This window comes from Sus scrofa, chromosome 6 (assembly GCF_054392235.1).
Source record: "Sus scrofa isolate SSC_HxYL_T2T_F1_AM1 chromosome 6, Sscrofa_HxYL_maternal_Yorkshire_Landrace_v2.0, whole genome shotgun sequence".
Classification (NCBI taxonomy): Eukaryota; Metazoa; Chordata; class Mammalia; order Artiodactyla; family Suidae; genus Sus; species Sus scrofa.
The window spans coordinates 50,125,882-50,144,152 of NC_139388.1; the positions used below are offsets into that span (position 1 = coordinate 50,125,882).

An 18,271-nucleotide genomic window follows, 5' to 3' on the forward strand; every position below is an offset into this window, starting at 1 on the left:
GAGGACATGGGTTCAATCCCTGGCCTCAGTAAGTCGGTTAAGGATCTGGTGTTGCTGTGGGCTGTGGTGTAGGTCACAGATGTGGCTCAGATCCTATGTTGCTGTGGCTGTGGCAAAGGCCAGCTGCTACAGCTCCAATTTAACCCCTAGTCTGGGAACTTCCGTATGCCTCGGGTATGGCCCTAAAAAGACAAAAAAAAAAAAAAAAAAGGAAGGAAATTCTGACACATGCATGAAACTTAAAGACATTATGCTAAGTTAATAAACCAGAGCCAAAAGGACAAATACTGTATGATTTGGTACACAGAGTATATAATGAGATACAAGGTAGATTAAGGACCTGGTTTTGTCACTGCTGTGGCTTGGTTGCTGGTGTGGCATGAGTTCCATTCCTGGCCTGGGAATTTCCACATGCCACAGGCACTGCCAAAAAAAAAATACAGAAAGTAGAACAGTGGTTGCACATAACTGGGGGAACAAAGGAGTGGACAGTTATCATTTAATGGGTAGAGTTTCTGTTTTGCAAGATAAAAAGAGTTACATAAGAGTGGGTGATAGTGGCATGGCTATGTGGATGCCACTGAGCTCAACACTTGAAAAAAAGGTTAAGGAGGGAGCTTCTGTCATTGCTCAGAGGAAACAAATCAGACTAGCATCCATGAGCACAAAGGTTCAATCCTGGCCTTATTCAGTGGGTTAAGGATCTGGCATTGCCCTGAGCTGTGGTATAGGTTGAAGACGTGGGTTGGATCTGGTGTTGCTGTGGCTGATGAGGTAGGTCAGCGGCTACAGCTCTGATTCCACCTCTAGCCTGGGAACCTCCATATGCAGCAGGTACAGCCCTAAAAAAAGAAAAAAGGCGTAATAGAAAATAGAACAAATTTTTATCAGCAATCACAACAAATGTAAATGAATTAAACTCACCTATTATAATAACAGTCAAACACGATAAAAGGCCGGCTATATACTCTCATAAAAGACAGACCTGAAGTATAAAGACATAAAGGGGGTGTAAAATGAAATTCCTGGAAAATACAGTAACATAACCTGACAAACAATATTATCAAATAAAAGAGAACTTGGACTAAATGGTATCCATAAGGATAAAGAGGCATGTTGTAGATTGGAAATCTTAGTCCCAATTCTTCACAGGATTATACATTCACACTTTTTGCCATATAACTTTGCTTTGTCCTCTGACTGTGGGTGTAATTAATGTTAACCTTAGGCACCTGACTGGCTTTGGCTAACCCAATATTAGTATGATTGGGAAAAGAAATTTTTTTTTTTTTTTTGTCTTTTTGCTATTTCTTGGGCCGCTCCCGCAGCATGTGGAGGTTCCCAGGCTAGGGGGTCTAATCGGAGCTGTAGCCACCGGCCTACACCAGAGCCACAGCAACTCGGGATCCGAGCCGCGTCTGCAACCTACACCACAGCTCACGGCAACGCCGGATCGTTAACCCACTGAGCAAGGGCAGGGACTGAACCCGCAACCTCATGGTTCCTAGTCGGATTCATTAACCACTGCGCCACGACGGGAACTCCAGGAAAAGAAGTTTTAAGGATGCTTTTAAGATCTGTCTTGTACTCTGGTGATCCACCATGAGAAGAACATGTCCTGGTAACCACTGTCCTTTTAGCCTGAGCTACAGAAAGAACGCGTATGGAGCAGGTCTGAATCCATTCTGCAGCCCATCCATCCAGGCAGGCCCAGCCTAGGTAAAATGAACATAAAGGACCTGTAACCCTATGAACAAGAAAATAAATGCTTGCTGTTGTATTCCACCGAGTTTAAGAGCTGTTTGTCAGGCAGCATTATTATAATGACAATAAATAATACATATAATAAAAAAAGCCAAAAGAAGGCCAAAAAAATAAATAAATAAAATAAATCTGGACAATGTCACCAAAGGAAAGAGGGCTAACAAAGAGTGGGCAATGAGGAAAAAGGACCACTTGAAACCAAAATACAATTTTTTCAAGCGGTTACCAATTATGCCTACACAGAAGTCAACTCAGGCAAGACAAGAACCACTACACAAATTACAATTGCCAACACCTCACCACACTCACACATTGCACATCCACCTAGCAATTACACAAACAACACCACAAACGTTTTCATAACTCACAATCACGAACATCACCATTACACATCCTATCACAATTACTCCATCACACTCATACACAACCACACCCCCATCACTCACATCACCACAATCTCTCTCTCTCACACACACTCACACACACACACACACACACAGTAACTCTCCACCACAGTTTCTCGTTCTGAGAACTCCAACAACTCTCCAGGAGCATTCTCCACACTGCCGCTACTCCAAACACTTGGGGCCTCCTTAAAGGCTCCACCCCTTTAGCCGCGCGCTGAAGCTGCCCAGATGGCTTGAGCCCCTTCCTTAAGTCCCGCTCTGGGGACACGGCAGCGTCACCTGCCGGAAACGCCCGAATGCACATCTAGCGCGCAGTTTCCGAGAGGATGGATGAAGGAGACCCGAGGAAGGCCCGGGCCAGGCGCCGGCAACGTCGAACCACCCCACCGCGTCTGCCTCCCAACCGACGTTCCACAACACAACACCTCCCAGAAGGCCTCACGGCTTGACTCAACTTCCGGCCAGAACAGAGGGGGCGTTTCCTGTGTGAGGGAGACCGGGGTGAGCCTGGTCGGCTCAGGTGGTTAAGCCCGAGTGCCCGAGCTACCGCGCGTGGCGTCTCTGAGGCCCGACTAAATTCACAGTTGCGGGGGCAGTCGATCAGGGTGAGCCCTAGCAGGGCGCTGAGAGAAATCAGCTGTGGGGCCCACTGTGGACCACATTTCCCAGAGGGCCTAGCGGCCGGTCGCTCTTCTCGCAGGAACTCGAAATTTGCGTCACGCCTGGCGGGACTGTTAGATCCCTGAGGTGGGCGATCGTGGGCCCGTGGGGCACTGGTTCAGCTCTGCGGGTTGGGATCCTGGGGGACCTGAAGGAGGCTGAAATTGAGGCCAGAGGCTGATGCGGAGGCTGGTGCTTGTGCCTGTGCGGGCGGAACGGACTGAAAAAGGGGAGATTTTGCGACCCTTTTGCATATGGGGTGCCTATCATTGTGGGGTTGTGACCGTGTGTCCCTATGGTGGTGTGTGATTGTGACCACCCGACACTAGGATACCTGCGGCTATGCGAATGTAACATGTGTTCCATGGTGAGTTTGGTATATTATCTGTGTTGCCATGTGTGGTTCTATGTGTGCAGGTGTGGAGTGTGTGTTCCCTTGTTTTAAGTATGTCTGTGCCTCATGAATGTAGCACCGCGTTTATGGGTAGGAGGCTCCTGTCAACTGTGCGATTGTTACTTCACAGCTCTGTCTCTAGGAAACCTCTGTGAGGTTTGGTCAGACTTTAGTCCTCGACAGCTGTAACCTCAACTTTCTCCTGAAACACTGAAATTGGGTGGGACGCCCCATTTTCCTCTGATCTCCATTCCCTGAGTGTGTGCTGAGGCTTAGGGCTGAGACTGGGGCTGAGCCCTGACTTGACCAGTTTGAGCAATCAGAAAAACCTGGTGTCTCAAACTATTACTTTCTCATCTAGTTCTACCCTTTGCCAAGTGAGGAGCAGAAGAGAAGGAAAGAATGCATGCTGAACTTCTACAAGCAGTGTCCAAAGTATGTTGAAGTTTCTTTTTTGCTTTCCTTCTTCTGAAAATTAATGCTTAATAAAGATATGTCACTTGAGGAGTTCCTGTTGTGGCTCAGTGGGTTAAGAACCCAACAAATAGGACACAGGTTCAATTCCTGGCCCTGCTCAGTGGGTTAAGGATCTGTGTGGCCATGAGCTGTGGTGTCTGCTAATGTGGCTTGGATTTGGCGTGGCCATGGCTGTGGCTGGCAGCTGCAGCTCCAGTTTGACCCCTAGCCTGGGAACTTGCATATGCTGCAGGTGCCATCCTAAAAAGACCAAGAAAAAAAAGATACCTCTCTCTCCCTTTTTTTTTTTTGTCTTTTCAGGGCTGCACCTGTGGTACATGGAGGTTCCTAGGCTAGGGGGTCCAACTGGAGCTGTAACTGCTGGCCTACACCATAGCCAGAGCAACACAGGACCCGGGCGATGTCTGCAACGTACACCACAGCTCAGGGTAATGCCAGATCCTTAACACACTGAGAGAGGCCAGGGATTGAACCTGCATCCTCGCAGATTCTAGTTGGGTTCACTGACTGCTGGTCCACGTTGGGAACTCCAAGGATATGTCTTTTGATTATAGGTTCTTATAATTTTCCCACCGGAAAAAAGTATAATTGATTCTATCGAAGTGCATAACTCCCATATTCCTAATATTTACGTATTTGGAAAATGGGTCCATTTCTGTTTGCCAAGTTTTCTTTTTAAATGCAGTATTTATGGAGTTCCCGCTGTGGCTCAGTAGGTTAAGAACACGATTAGTATCCATGCGGATGTGGGTTCATTCCTGGCCTCACTCAGTGGGTGAAAGGATCCAGTATTGCTGCAAGCTGTGGCAATAGGTCGCAGACATGGCTCAGATCTGGTGTTGCGGTGGCCCTGGTGAAGGCCAGCGGCTATGGCCTGTTTTGACCCCTAGCCTGGGAATCTCCATGGGTTTGGCCCAAAAAGCAAAAAAACCCAAAAAACTATTTATTATGATTTTAAAATAAAGTATGGCTATTTTAGAGATTTCAAAAACACAGAATTCCCGAGAAAAAATGAGACCACTCAAATAACTAGTGATAATTTTTGGTGTATTTTCATTATTTTTCCAAAATCAAATTATACTTATCATTTTATATTCTATATTTTCACTAAAAAGTGTCATCCTTCTATGTTGATCTTTGTAAATACCATTGTTCAAAGATACATTTTTTATTTGCATGAGGTATGGTTTATCCTTTTCTTCAGATCAGTTGTGTCAGACATGAAATCTTAATGGTTTGGGGTTTTTTTTTTGGCCATGCCTGTGACATGCAGAAATTCCCTGGCCAGGGATCAAACCCAAGCCACAGCAGTGACAATTCTTAACTGCTAGGCCACTAGAGGAACTCCCAAAAATGAAATCTTTAAATATGTATTTCATTTATTTTTATGGCCCTACCCACAGAATATGGAAGTTTGCGTGAGATTGAACCTGTGCCTCTGCAGGCAGATTCTTAACCCACTGCACCACTGTGGGAACTACTAAATATTCATTTATACAATCACACAGGTACATATATGCACACGGGTTTGAATTTGGATTTCCATGATTAATAATGAGATTGAACACCATTTCATATGCTTATTGGATATCAGTATATCATATCTTCTTTGTGATAGGCCTGTTGAAATCTTTTACACATTTTGCTCTTGGATTATCTCTTATTGATTCACAGGAATTCATTGTGATAATGGATCTTTGACTTTTTCTCTTTGGCACAACACGCAGTAACTTGATGTGGGATCTCAGTTCCCAGACCAGGGACTGAACCTGGGCTGCAGCAGTGAAAGTGTTGAATCCTAACCACTAGACCACCAGGAAACTCCCTGGATATGCATCCTTTATTGATTATATTTTTCTAATATTTGGATTGTTTTACGAATTACTTTATTTTTTTATTTTTTTTATTTTTGTTGTTGTTGTTGTTGTTGCTATTTCTTGGGCCGCTCCCGCGGCATATGGAGGTTCCCAGGCTAGGGGGTCTAATCGGAGCTGTAGCCACCGGCCTATGCCAGAGCCACAGCAACTCGGGATCCGAGCCGCGTCTGCAACCTACACCACAGCTCACGGCAACGCCGGATCGTTAACCCACTGAGCAAGGGCAGGGACTGAACCCGCAACCTCATGGTTCCTAGTCGGATTCGTTAACCACTGCGCCACGACGGGAACTCCACGAATTACTTTAAAGTAGTGTTATGAATAAAAGGCCTTTTTTTTTTTTTTTTTTTTTTCTTTTTTGGCTGTCTCTCCACATATGGAGTTCCCAGGCCAGCAATCAGATCCAAGCCACAGCTACAGCAACACTAGATACTTAACCCACTGTACCACAGCAGGAACTCCAGAATTGTCTTTAATTTAATCTTGACATTAGCTTGATATTCAATCTTGGCTTGGTATGTAAGCTTCATGCTAGCTCTGGCTGGGTATGGAATTCTTAGCCAGAATTTGTTTTCTTTGTAATATTAAAAGAACCACTGTTTTCTTACTTTAAATGGTGCTGTTGAGAAATCCATTGCCATTCTGATTCCTGGCCATTTTTTGGTAACCCACAGAAGCTTTTAGAAAGTTCTGGTTTTCCCTGATACCCTAAAATTTTACTCCAAAATATATCATAAAATGTATTTTAGGGAATTCCCTTTGGTGCAGTGGTTTAAGGGGTTCAGTGTTGTCATTGTAGTGGCTTGGGTTGCTGCTGAGGTACAGGTTCAGTCCCTGGCCCAGAAACTTCCACATGCTGCAGGCACAGTAAAAAATACATATTTTTAAAATTTTTGCTTATCTTTTCTCTAGGGCCATACCCATGGCTACAGCTCCAGTTCAACCCCTAGCAACACAGGATCTGAGCCATGTCTGCAATCTACACCACAGCTCTTGGCAATGCCGGATCCTTTAACCCATTGAGCAAGGGCAGGGACAGAACCCGCATCCTCAAGGATACTAGTCGGGTTCATTACTGCTGAGCCATGACAGGAACTCCAAGAAATATATATATTTTTAAAAGTCCATCACATTTTTGCCTCTCTTGAGGCTTAAAGGGAACATGGGAACCAGAAAGGAACTCTCATCAGATGTCACTGTGACCAGGCACTGAGCTGCATGCTTGCTATTTCATCTCATTGGAAAAGTCCATTCTTTGTGCACATTCCCAGACATATCCTTCTGTACATAGGAGATATGTCTTGACTAGTATGATAGGGTTCCAGCCCTTTCAATTTGCTTAATCATCTCTGTCCTTTTCTGTAGAGCTCTCTACCACTTTGCTTACTACCATCTTTTTCTTCTCTCCTTCCATTGTGAAAGCATGTTTGTTGTTTCAGGCATCAATGATGTTCAGGGATGTGTCTATAAACTTCTCTCAGGAGGAATGGGAATGTCTGGACTCTGGTCAGATGAATTTATACAAAGAAGTTATGTTGGAGAATTTCAGCAACCTGGTTTCAGTGGGTAAGGATAACTATCCCCCAAATTGAGAGTCTGCCTTTCTCCACTGTGCATTGAATATCTCCTTTCTCCATTGTGAATTACTCATTTCAAGTAACCAGCTAAATTTCTACTCCCTGTTCCCTAAGGAATAGTTGAGTTGGAATGGAGTAGAAGAGTTGGAAATGAGCAGCTCCCTTTGGCTGAGGCTGAAGCTTCATCATCTTTTTCTGGTCCTTCCTGTAATGGCATCTCTTTCTTGATCAAAGGACTGGATCTCTTTTCTGGGACATCAACAGCATAACCATGTCCATGTCTTTTCTTGTGATCAGGACTTTCCAATTCTAAGCCAGCTGTGATCACCTTATTGGAACAAGGAAAACAGCCCTGGATGGTTGACAGAGAGCTGACGAAAGGCCTTTGTTCAGGTAAGTGAGAAATGAATTGATATTACCTGTGTCATCAGGAAACTCCCCTAAAAACTCAAGGGCTCTTCCATAAAAGAGGTACCTTGCTTTTTTCCTCTTATGCTTTCTTCTCAATCCAATGTAACAATATACATCCTTCTTCATTTCCAAGACAATGTTTCTACCTACCTTTTAGATTTCATTCCTTTATAGGATCTGCTTAATTTCATTTGTATGATAGTAGACATTCCCACCCTAAAAACTGTCTTTTCCAGTACTGGTTTTCATTTTATCTACTTTCCAAGTATTTGTTAACTTCACTAACTAGTTTGTTCTAGATTTAGTAGTTCATTATTTCATTTATCAAACGTTTGAAGGAGTTCCCTGGTGGCTCACCGGGAGTCTGGCATTGTTACTGCAGTGGCTTGGGTCACTGCAGCAGCTCAGGTTCAATCCCTGGCCCGGGAACTTACACATGATATGGGCATAGTCAAAAAAATTCCATGCATTTTATGATTATCATGATGATGATGATGATTATGATTATTGTCTTTTGGGGGCCACACCAATGGCATATGGGAGTTCTCAGAGCTGTAGCCACTGGATTATGCCACAGCCACAGCAATACCAGATGAGCCACATTTGTGACCTATACCATAGCTCATGGCAACACCGAATCCTTAACCCACTGAGGGGCCAGGGATCGAACCTGCGTTCTCATGGATACTAGTTGGGTTTGTTAACTGCTGAGCCAGGATGGAAACTCCACATTTAATTATTTTTTACGTTAAAAAGATTCAGGGGTTCCTGCTGTGGCGCAATGGGTTAGGACTCCAACTGCAACAGTTCAGGTTGCTGCAGAAGTGCAGGTTCTGTCCCAGCTTGGTGCAATAGGTTGAAGGATCTGGTGTTGCCCTGGCTGGGGCATGGATTACAGCTGTGGCTTAGATTCAATCCCTAGCCTGGGAACTTCTGTGTAATTCAGATATACGTATGGAAACCACATGATTATAAAGTTTGAAGAATCACACAAGTGAATGCATTCATGTAACTGCCACTTCAGACAAGTAATAGAAAATTACTCTTTCTGCCCTTTCCCAATCGCTAGCCTCTTTGTACTCCCCCTCAAATAGATACCATCTTGACTTCCAATTCAGTGAATTTATTTTTCCTGTTTCTTAGCTGTAAATACCTGGAATCATACAGTATTTATTCTTTTGCCTTTAACTTTATGTTTATGGATTACATCACCTATAGTGTTGCATATAGCTGATTTTTATTTTCAGTGCTATGTTGTATTCCATTCTGTGAATATATGTTATATTACTTATTATATATTGCTAATTATTATAAACTAAGTATCCTTTCTACTATTGACCATTGGGTTGTTTTCCACTTTTTACCTATTTTACATAATGCTGCTGTGAAAATTCTTGTACATAACCTTTTTCTTTTTTTTTTATGGCTGCACCAGTGGCATATGGAGTTTCCCAGGCTAGGAGTCTAATCAGAGCTACAGCTGCCAGCCTATGCCACCACCACAGCAACTCGAGATCCAAGCCGCATATTCGACCTACACCACAGCTCATGACAACGCTGGATCCTTAACCCATGAGCAAGGCCAGGGATCGAACCTGAAACCTCATGGTTCCTAACTGGATTTGTTTCCACTGCACCACGATGGGAACTCCTAAACTATCTTTTTTTCTATTTTGAAACAACCAGGTTTTTAAGACAAAACTTTTATGTTTTTTTTTAATAACAAAAGCATATGCCATTATATCTCTCCTAACCATTGTTTCTGCATAGTCTTAACTGCTCATGTTAATTATAATTTTTAAACACAGAAAAGTATGGGAGGTAATTGAGGCCTGTCATATGTAAACATTTTAACAAACTAGAAAGGTCCTTAGCTCATGTAATACCATTTCTCAGAGGCACCTACATCCCTTTTGAGCCATTATAAAAAGGAAAGAAATGTTTGTTTACATTACAAAGCACTATAAGTACTCTCTTACATAAAAAATGAGGCATATATGATCCAGCAATCCCACTCCTGGGCATATATCCAGAAAAAAATTATAATTCAAAAGATAAAGGTGTTCCTTGGAGTTCCCATTGTGGCTCAGTGCAAACGAATCTGACTAGTATCCATGAGGACGCAGGTTTGATCCCTGGCCTTGTTCAGTGGGTTAAGGATCCAGTGTTGCTGTGAGCTGTGGAGTAAGTTGCAGATGAAGCTTGGATCTGGCGTTGCTCTAGCTGTGGTATAGGCCAGCAGCTACAGCTCCAATTCAACCCCTAGCTGATTCGACCCTAGCCTGGGAATCGCCATATGATATGCTGCAGGTGTGGCCCTAAAATAGACCAAAAAAAAAAAAAAAAAAGAAAAAAAGACATAGGTGTTCCCGCTGTGGCACAGTAGGTTAAGGATCCTACTGCAGCAGTTCAAGTCACTGCAGAGGTGTTGGTTGCAGCTGTGGCTCAGATCTGATCCCAGGAACTTCCCTATGCTGCAGATGCAGCCAAAAAAAAAAAAAAAAAAAAAAAATGCATGCACTTGTATGTTCATAGCAACACTATTTACAATAGCTAAGATAGAGAAAAAACCTGAATATACATTGGCAGATGAAGAGATAAAGAAGATGTAGTGTATATATACAATGGAATACTATTCAGCCATAAGAAAGAATGAAGTAATATCATTTGCAGCAACATGGATACAACTAGAGATTCTCATACTAAAGTGAGTTAAGTCAGACACAAATACCATATGATATCACTTAATATGTGTAACCTAAATTATGATATAAATGAACTTAACTATGAAACAGAAATAGATGCACAGATAGAGGCAATAGACTTGTGGTTGCTAGGAGGGAGTGGGGGAGGGATGGATTGGGAATTTGGGGTTAGCATGTGCATGTAAACTATTATATACAGAATTGAATAAATAACACAGGGAACAATATTCAATACCCTGTAGTAAATCATAATGGAAAAGAATATGAAAAAGTATATATGTGAGTAACTGAACCATCTTGCTGTTCAGCAGAAATTAACATAACATTATAAATCAACTATACTTCAGTAAAATATATATATATATATATATATATATATATTTTTTTTTTTTTTTTGTCTTTTTGCTATTTCTTTGGGCTGCTCCCATGGCATATGGAGGTTCCCGGGCTAGGGGTCCAATCGGAGCTGTAACTGCCGGCCTACGCCAGAGCCACAGCAACGCGGGATCCAAGCCGCGTCTGCAACCTACACCACAGCTCACGGCAACGCCGGATCATTAACCCACTGAGCAAGAGCAGGGACCGAACCCGCAACCTCATGGTTCCTAGTCGGATTCGTTAACCACTGTGCCACGATGGGAACTCCAGTAAAATATATTTTTAAAAAATTAGGCATACATATTGAATAGGAAGGGCATATATATTAAAACTATGTTTGGGGACCAATATTTTATGTTATTTTATTTTATTTGCTTTTTAGGGCCCCACCTGCAGCATATGAAGTTCCCTGGCAAGGGGTCAAATAGGAGCTGCAGCTGCCGGCCTACACCACAGCCCCAGCAACGTAGGATCTGAGCCACGTCTGCAACCTACACCACAGCTCATGGCAACACAGGATCCTTAACCCACTGAGCGAGGGCAGGGATGGAACCTGCATCCTCATGGATACTAATTGGGCTCATTATTGCTGATCCACACTGGGAACTTCCTGGGGACCAATGTTTTAACTTTTTCCTTTTTTTTTTTTTAACTTTTTAGGGCTGCATCTGTGGCATATGGAAGTGCCCAGGCTACAGGTCAAATCTGGCCACAGCAATGCCAGATCCAAGCAGCGTTAGCAAGCTACACCACAGCTTATGGCAAAGCCAGATCCTTAACCCACTAAATGGGGCCAGGGATCAAACCCAGTAGTCCCCATGGATACTAGTTGGGTTTTTAACCCACTGAGCCACAACAGGAACTCCTAATGTTATTATTGATAGAGAAAAATCCACTATTGCAATTTTGTTTTCTCTTCTTGTAGTTCTTTTGTCCTTCTTTTCCTCCTTTGCTGCCTTCCTTTTGTTTCTTTGTTTATTTGTATTCATATGCTTTGAATCCTGTTTTTCTTTTGTGTAACCTTTTTAAGGTGTTTTCTTTGTGGTTATCATGGGGCTTTCATGTAACAGTATACTGTAAGATCCCTTGGGTTGGGGATCCAGCATTGCCACAACTGTACCCAGGCCACATCTGTGGCAAGGATTCATTCCCTGGCCCAGAAACTTCCACATGCCATGGATGCAGCCACAACAACAACCACAATAGTATGTTTTAAGCTGATAACAACTTAACTTAGATCACATGCAAAAACGCTTGTATTTATTACTACCCCACACTTTGTGTTATTGACATTGCACCCTCCTGGTACACAAATATGTTCACCAATCAGGAAGATTCCCCCAGTCCTTGCTAAGTTTTTTACTGAGGTGTCATTATGTAGGTAGGGGTGGCCAGCCCCCTGCCTTGAAACTAAGGGTCCACTGTGAGTCACCTCATTAGTGTAAATTTAGGTGTGTTGAAAAGGTACTTGTGAATAACCAAAAAGAGTTTTGGATTTCCCGTTGTGGCGCAGTGGAAATGAATCTGACTAGTATCCATGAGGACGGAGGTTTGATCCCCTGCCTTGCTCAGTGGGTCATTGATCAAGCATTGCAGAGAGCCACAGATTCCACGTTGCTGTGGTTGTGTAGGCCATCGGCTACAGCTCCTATTTGACTCCTAGCCTGGGAATCTCCATATGCTGTGGGTGCAGCCCTAAAAAGACCAAAAAAGAGTTTTATCAGCAAGTTTCAGTGGTTTTTGAAGCTCTGCCAGGAAATGGGAACAAAGATCAGATACGTATTTTATATGACAAGTATGTATATAGTCTGTTATTTATTTCGCCTCAGTTCGGTACCTATGCCCACAGCTATGCTGGATGTTCTTGAGTCCAGGTTTCCTGTTTCTTCCTAGATTTCTAGTTTTCTGTGAGAATAGAAAAGTATAGTCATCTTTTTCTGTGGGATAGGGGTGTGAGATATAATCTTTTGAACTCATCCTTCAGCTTTCATTATTTTCTGCACTCCACTTTAAGAAGTGCCTGTTGCCTCCAGTTCTTATGCATTTTTAGGGATTTGCATGTACCATGAATCAGTACTGTGAAATTCACCCACTGTAGGCTGTTTAATATTCTCTGGTCAGTCATTTATCACTCATTCATTGGCTTTCCAGCTTCCACGTTTTACTGCTACTGTTTCTTCTCCAGTATCTTTTGTCCTAGTGAAGTTTTCCTTTCTCCTTGTTTAACCTTTACTGTAATTTTTTTTGTCTTTTTTGCCTTTTCTAGGGCTGCTTCCCTTGGAATATGGAGTTTCCCAGGCTAGGGGTCTAATCAGAGCTGTAGCTGCCAGCTTACACCAGAGCCACAGCAATGCGGGATCCAAGCCGCATCTGCGACCTACACCACAGCTCATGGCAATGCTGGATTGGATCCTTACCCACTGAGCAAGGCCAGGGATCAAACTTGCAACCTCATGGTTCCTAGTGGGATTCATTAACCACTGCACCACAACAGGAACTCCAAAATCATGTCCCTTTTTAATTAAAAGTACAATTTACCCTCATTCCTCACTGATTCTATATTCATGATTTCACTTACTAAGATTTTTAAACCTAAAATCAATACTTGCAGTATTTTCATGATCATTGGCAGATATATGCGGAGTGGCAGAAAATGTTGACACGGAGTTCCTCTTTTCTTACAGAGAATATTTCATTCTTATTCTCTTCTTTGTCACTCTTAAATTGCCTCCCTTTTTAGTGACTTCCCTGACTTGAAGATTCCATTTCTCTCTCCCAGCATCAGCATCACAGAATTCCAAGGCAAATATTTTCACTGAATCCCCAGCATATATATATACACACATACCAAGCTCTATTCACAGAACATATTTACCTTTCTACCATCCTCAACAGATTCATTCAGCACCCTAGACTTGCCCCAATGTGAATCTGCTAACAATATACCCTTTGCTTAGGGTTGCTGACCCTCCCCCACTCCCACTACCATTTATATATTTCAACACAGTTATTCCTCCAAAGTCTTGTAAGTATGACAAGTGTCTGCAAACTACAAAACATATAGGAGTTCTGATTGTGGTGCAACAGAAACAAATCTGACTGGTAACCATGAGGTCGTGAGTTCAATCCCTGGCCTCACTCAGTGTGCTGCCATTAGTTCTGGTGTAAGTCCCAGACGCACCTCAGACACTGTTGCTGTGGCTTTGTAAGCCAGCAGCTGCAGCTCCAATTCCACCCCTAGTCTGGGAACCACCATGTGCCACAGGTACAGCCCTGAAAAGCAATACAACAAAAAATATACTCTGATGCTCTTTATATGGTTACATAAATTTATGCATGGTTAGAATCACTGTATAATGTGGATGGCCCTGAATGGTGTGAATTCACTGAAGTTTAAGGTGATTATGATCCACACAGAATTTTAGGATTATAGAGGTCATCTATTTCTCTAATCACCCTCTTCAGCTTTATTTATTGCCTTTCCTTAATATCTACGTTTTTTGTATCAATTTTACAAATTACTTAGCCATATTTAAGAACTGTCTAAGCATTTATTTTCCCAGGTATTATTTTCAGCTTAATCTTTCCATTTCTTTTTCAGATGTTTTAACTTTTCCTAGAGTATGAAAAATGAACATATGTCTTTTTATTTTCTTTCAGATCTGGAATCCATGTGTGAGACCCAGTTATTATCCCTAAAGAAGAGACATTTTAGTCAAGGAATATTTACCCATGAAGACATACCCACTTTTATTCCACCCACATTTCTCATACCATATCAAAAAACTATTAATGAAGAGAAACCCTGTGGATGTAAAATATGTGAAAAGGGCTTTAATCAAAACCCACACTTTACTCAACATCAGAGAATTCATTCTGCTGAAAAAAACTATGAATGTAAGGAGTGTGGGAAATCCTTTAGTCGTGGCTCACTTGTTACTCGACATCAGAGGATTCACACTGGTGAAAAACCTTATGAATGTAAAGAATGCGGCAAGGCTTTTAGTTGTAGTTCATATTTTTCTCAACATCAGAGGATTCACACTGGTGAAAAACCCTATGAATGTAAGGAATGTGGGAAAGCCTTTAATTACTGCTCAAATCTTAATGATCATCAGAGAATTCACACTGGTGAAAAACCGTATGAATGTAAAGTATGTGGAAAAGCCTTTACTAAGAGTTCGCAACTTTTTCCACATCTGAGAATTCATACAGGTGAAAAACCTTATGAATGTAAGGAATGTGGGAAAGCCTTTACTCAACATTCAAGGCTTATTCAACATCAAAGAATGCATACTGGTGAGAAACCTTATGAATGCAAGGAATGTGGGAAGGCCTTTAGTAGTGCCTCAACGCTTACTAACCATCACAGAATTCATGTTGGCAAGAAACTCTATGAATGTAAAGAATGTGGAAAAGCCTTTATTCAGAGCTCGGAACTTATTCAACATCAGAGAATCCATACAGATGAAAAACCATATGAATGTAATGAATGTGGAAGGGCTTTCAATAAAGGCTCAAATCTTACTCGACATCAAAGAATTCACACTGGTGAGAAACCTTATGACTGTAAGGAATGTGGAAAGGCCTTTGGTAGTCGCTCTGATCTCATTCGCCATGAAGGAATTCATATTGGATAAATGGTAGGCCCTTTTGAAAATCTTTATAATATTTTTTAAAAACAGATGATGCAAAAAATAAGCCAAAAAACAACCAAAACAAAAACAGACAATGCATGGTCAAATATTCCACTGTGTAGTAGTTTTCTAAGGCTATGTTAACAAAGTACTGAGTACCACAAAATTAGATGGCTTAAAACAACAGAGACCTATTCTCTCACAGTTTTTCAGTCTTAAAACCCAAAATCAAAGTTGTTGGCAACGTTGGTTCCTTCTGGGGATTTTGAGGAAGAATCTATTCTATGCCCTTCTCCTATCTTGTCCTAACAGCAATTTTGGACATTCCTTGGCTTGTAGAGGAATCGCTCCAATCTCTGCTTCCATCTTCACATTGCATTCTCTCTGTGTTTCTGACTTTTCTTTTATGGACACAGGTCATCTTGGATTAAGGCTCACCCTAAGAACGTCACCTTAATTTGATTATATCTAAAGACCTTATTTCCATCTAAGATTACATTCACAGATACAAGGGATAGGACTTCAACATAGTTTAAGCCATTACACTGTTAACTCTTTTCTAATGTATTTGTAATTTCATACATAGCATTGATCAAATAAATATATTTTAAAATATGAATTCAAGGTCTAAATCAAACTCTTTTCCTCCCAAAAGAAAGAGTCTATCCCAAAACTACTTATTCCATTATTCCTTCCCAGTTACTCTCCATTTTGGTTATATGTTTGTATTAGCATATGTTTTAGGGCCATCTTTTCTATTTCTGTAGCTAGAGAATACTACACTTTAAATTGTGTAACATAGGCTGTCTCTGATTCATGGTGGAATTATAACTTTTTTTTGAAGGTAGCTTTATTTTCTCATTTTGTAAAATTAATTTTTTTATTGTAAAAAAAAGGAAAATAAAAATAGGACACAGAGAAAAAAATAAAGATTATTTCAAAGCATACCAAAGATGACTACTTTCAAATTATTATAGCATATCCTTCCAGGCTTTATTTAGTGTAATCATGAAATGCATGGTGTACCATAACCTGCTTTAAGTATAGATGTTTATGTTTTTTGTTTGTTTGGTTTTGGGCTTTTTTTGTTTGTTTGTTTTTTGGTATTTTGAGGGCCACACCCGTGGCATATGGAGTTTCCCAGGCTAGGGGTCGAATCGGAGCTATAGCTGCCAGCCTACACCACAGCAACAGCAACGCAACCCACACCACAGCTCATGGCAACGCCAGATCCTTAACCCACTGAGCAAGGCCAGGGATCGAACCCACAACCTCATGGTTCCTAGTTGGATTCGTTAACCACTGCACCACGATGGGAACTCCTGTCCTTTCTTTTTTTTTTTTTTTGTCTTTTTGCTATTTCTTTGGGCCGCTCCTGCGGCATATGGAGGTTCCCAGGCTAGGGGTCCAATCGGAACTGTAGCTGCCAGCCTACGCCTGAGCCACAGCAACGCTGGGTCTGAGCCGCGTCTGCAACCTACACCACAGCTCACGGCAATGCCAGATCCTTAACCCACTGAGCAAGGGCAGGGATCAAACCCGCAACCTCATGGTTCCTAGTCGGATTCGTTAACCACCGCGCCATGACGGGAACTCCCTTTTTTTTTTTTCATTTTTATTTATTTATTATTATTATTATTTTTGCCTTTTAAGGACCACACCTGAGACATATGGGTGTCCCCCAGCTAGGGGTCGAATTGAAGCTACAGCTGCCAGCTTACACCACAGCCACAGCCACTCCAGATCCAAGGTGCGTCTGCAACCTATACCACAGCTCACAGCAACAACAGATCCTTAACCCACTGAGCAAAGCCAGGGATCAAACCCACATCCTCAGGGATACTAGCTAAGTTCACTACCACTGAGCCACAATGGGAACTCCCCTAAAAAACTAAATATAGAACTACCATATGATCCAGTAATCCCACTCCTGGGCATATATCCAGACAAAACTATAATTCAAAAAGGTACATAGGAGTTGGCAGCTGCAGCTCAGATTTGACCCCTTGCCTGGGAACTTCCATATGCCGCAGATGCAGCCCTAAAAACAAAAAAGAAAACAAAGATATTGACATCAATGTAACAGAATAGAGAACCCGGAAATAAACCCTTGAGTATATAGTCAAAGAATTTTCAACAAGGGTTCCAAGACTATGCAATGGGGATAAAATAGTCTCTTCAATGGTGTTGGGAAAACTAGATACTCCATGCAAAAAAAAAAAAAAAAGTTGGACACATAGCATATATATAAAACAACTCAAAATGGATCAAAGACCCAAATGTAAGACCTAAAATTATTAAAACTCCTAGAAGAAAACACAGGGAAAAGCTTCAGGACATTGGATTTAGCAATGATTTTTGGATATGGCACCTAAGCATAGACAACACAATAAATAGCAGACAAATGATACTACTACAAACTTTAAAATATATGTGCATCAAAATAAATAACAAAAGGAGTTCCTGTTGTGGCACAGCAGAAGGAATCTAACTAGTATCCATGAGGATGCAGGTTCAATCCCTGGCCTCACTCAATGGATTAAGGATCCAGAGATGCTGTGAACTGTGGTGTAGGTTGTAGATGAGGCTTGGATCCTGAGTTGCTGTGGCTGTGGCACAGGCCAGCAGCTGTAACTCGGATTCAACTCCTGGCCTGGGAATTTCCATATTCCTTGGGTGCAGCCCCCCCCCAAAAAAAAGCCAAAATAAAAAACATTTAAAAATAGGGAGTTCCTGTCATGGCTCAATGGTTAACGAATCCAACTAGTAACAATGAGGTTTCGGGTTTAATACCTGGCCTTGCTCAGGGGGTTAAGGATCTGGCGTTGCCGTGAGTTGTGGTATAGGCCAAAGACTTGGCTCAGATCCCACGTTGCTGTGGCTGTGGCGTAGGCTGGAGGCTATAGCTCCAATTAGACCCCTAGCCTGGGAACCTCCATATGCCTCAGGTGCAGCCCCAGAAAAGACAAAAAGACAAAAAAATA

General features: G+C 42.0%; 2 protein-coding genes and 1 long non-coding RNA gene across 11 annotated transcripts in view; 1 reads left to right on the top strand and 2 right to left on the bottom strand.

Annotated features, from left to right (window-relative positions):
• Positions 1-2,597, bottom strand: part of ZNF568 (zinc finger protein 568) — a 28,205-nt gene extending 25,608 nt beyond the window's left edge. For all 5 annotated transcript variants that reach the window (XM_084960675.1, XM_084960674.1, XM_084960677.1 and 2 more), the window contains exons 1-2: positions 2,451-2,597; positions 925-985 (exon numbers count right to left, since the gene is read on the bottom strand). The gene's annotated coding sequence lies outside the window, so the exon portion shown is untranslated. The remainder of the gene's footprint in view (positions 1-924; positions 986-2,450) is intronic.
• Positions 2,598-2,634: 37 nt separating this feature from the next.
• ZNF829 (zinc finger protein 829) lies at positions 2,635-16,239 on the top strand. Of its 5 annotated transcripts, none has more exons than XM_084960776.1 (5): positions 2,635-2,918; positions 3,587-3,660; positions 7,019-7,145; positions 7,454-7,549; positions 14,311-16,239. In XM_084960776.1, exons 2-5 carry the CDS (start codon positions 3,628-3,630, stop codon positions 15,288-15,290), a joined length of 1,236 nt encoding a protein of 411 aa, XP_084816902.1. In that variant the 5' UTR covers positions 2,635-2,918; positions 3,587-3,627; the 3' UTR covers positions 15,291-16,239. The 5 variants fall into 5 exon arrangements, with proteins under 5 accessions (XP_084816902.1, XP_084816900.1, XP_084816899.1 ...); XM_084960774.1 differs by having other exon boundaries at positions 2,872-3,198; XM_084960773.1 differs by lacking the exon at positions 3,587-3,660 and having other exon boundaries at positions 2,890-3,198.
• Positions 15,053-18,269, bottom strand: LOC146402346 (uncharacterized). Its single transcript, XR_014806201.1, has 2 exons — positions 18,143-18,269; positions 15,053-16,501 (listed from the first exon to the last, which is right to left on the bottom strand). It is a non-coding gene; the product is annotated as an uncharacterized LOC146402346 (long non-coding RNA).
• Between the last annotated feature and the right edge of the window lie 2 nt (positions 18,270-18,271).

Coding starts and splice junctions, on each gene's coding strand:
- ZNF829 (XM_084960773.1), top strand. CDS start 3,127: ATGGTGGTGTGTGATTGTGACCACCCGACACTAGGATACCTGCGGCTA. Junction 7,146..7,453: donor CAGCAACCTGGTTTCAGTGG/GTAAGGATAACT, acceptor TCTTGTGATCAG/GACTTTCCAATTCTAAGCCA. Junction 7,550..14,310: donor GACGAAAGGCCTTTGTTCAG/GTAAGTGAGAAA, acceptor ATTTTCTTTCAG/ATCTGGAATCCATGTGTGAG.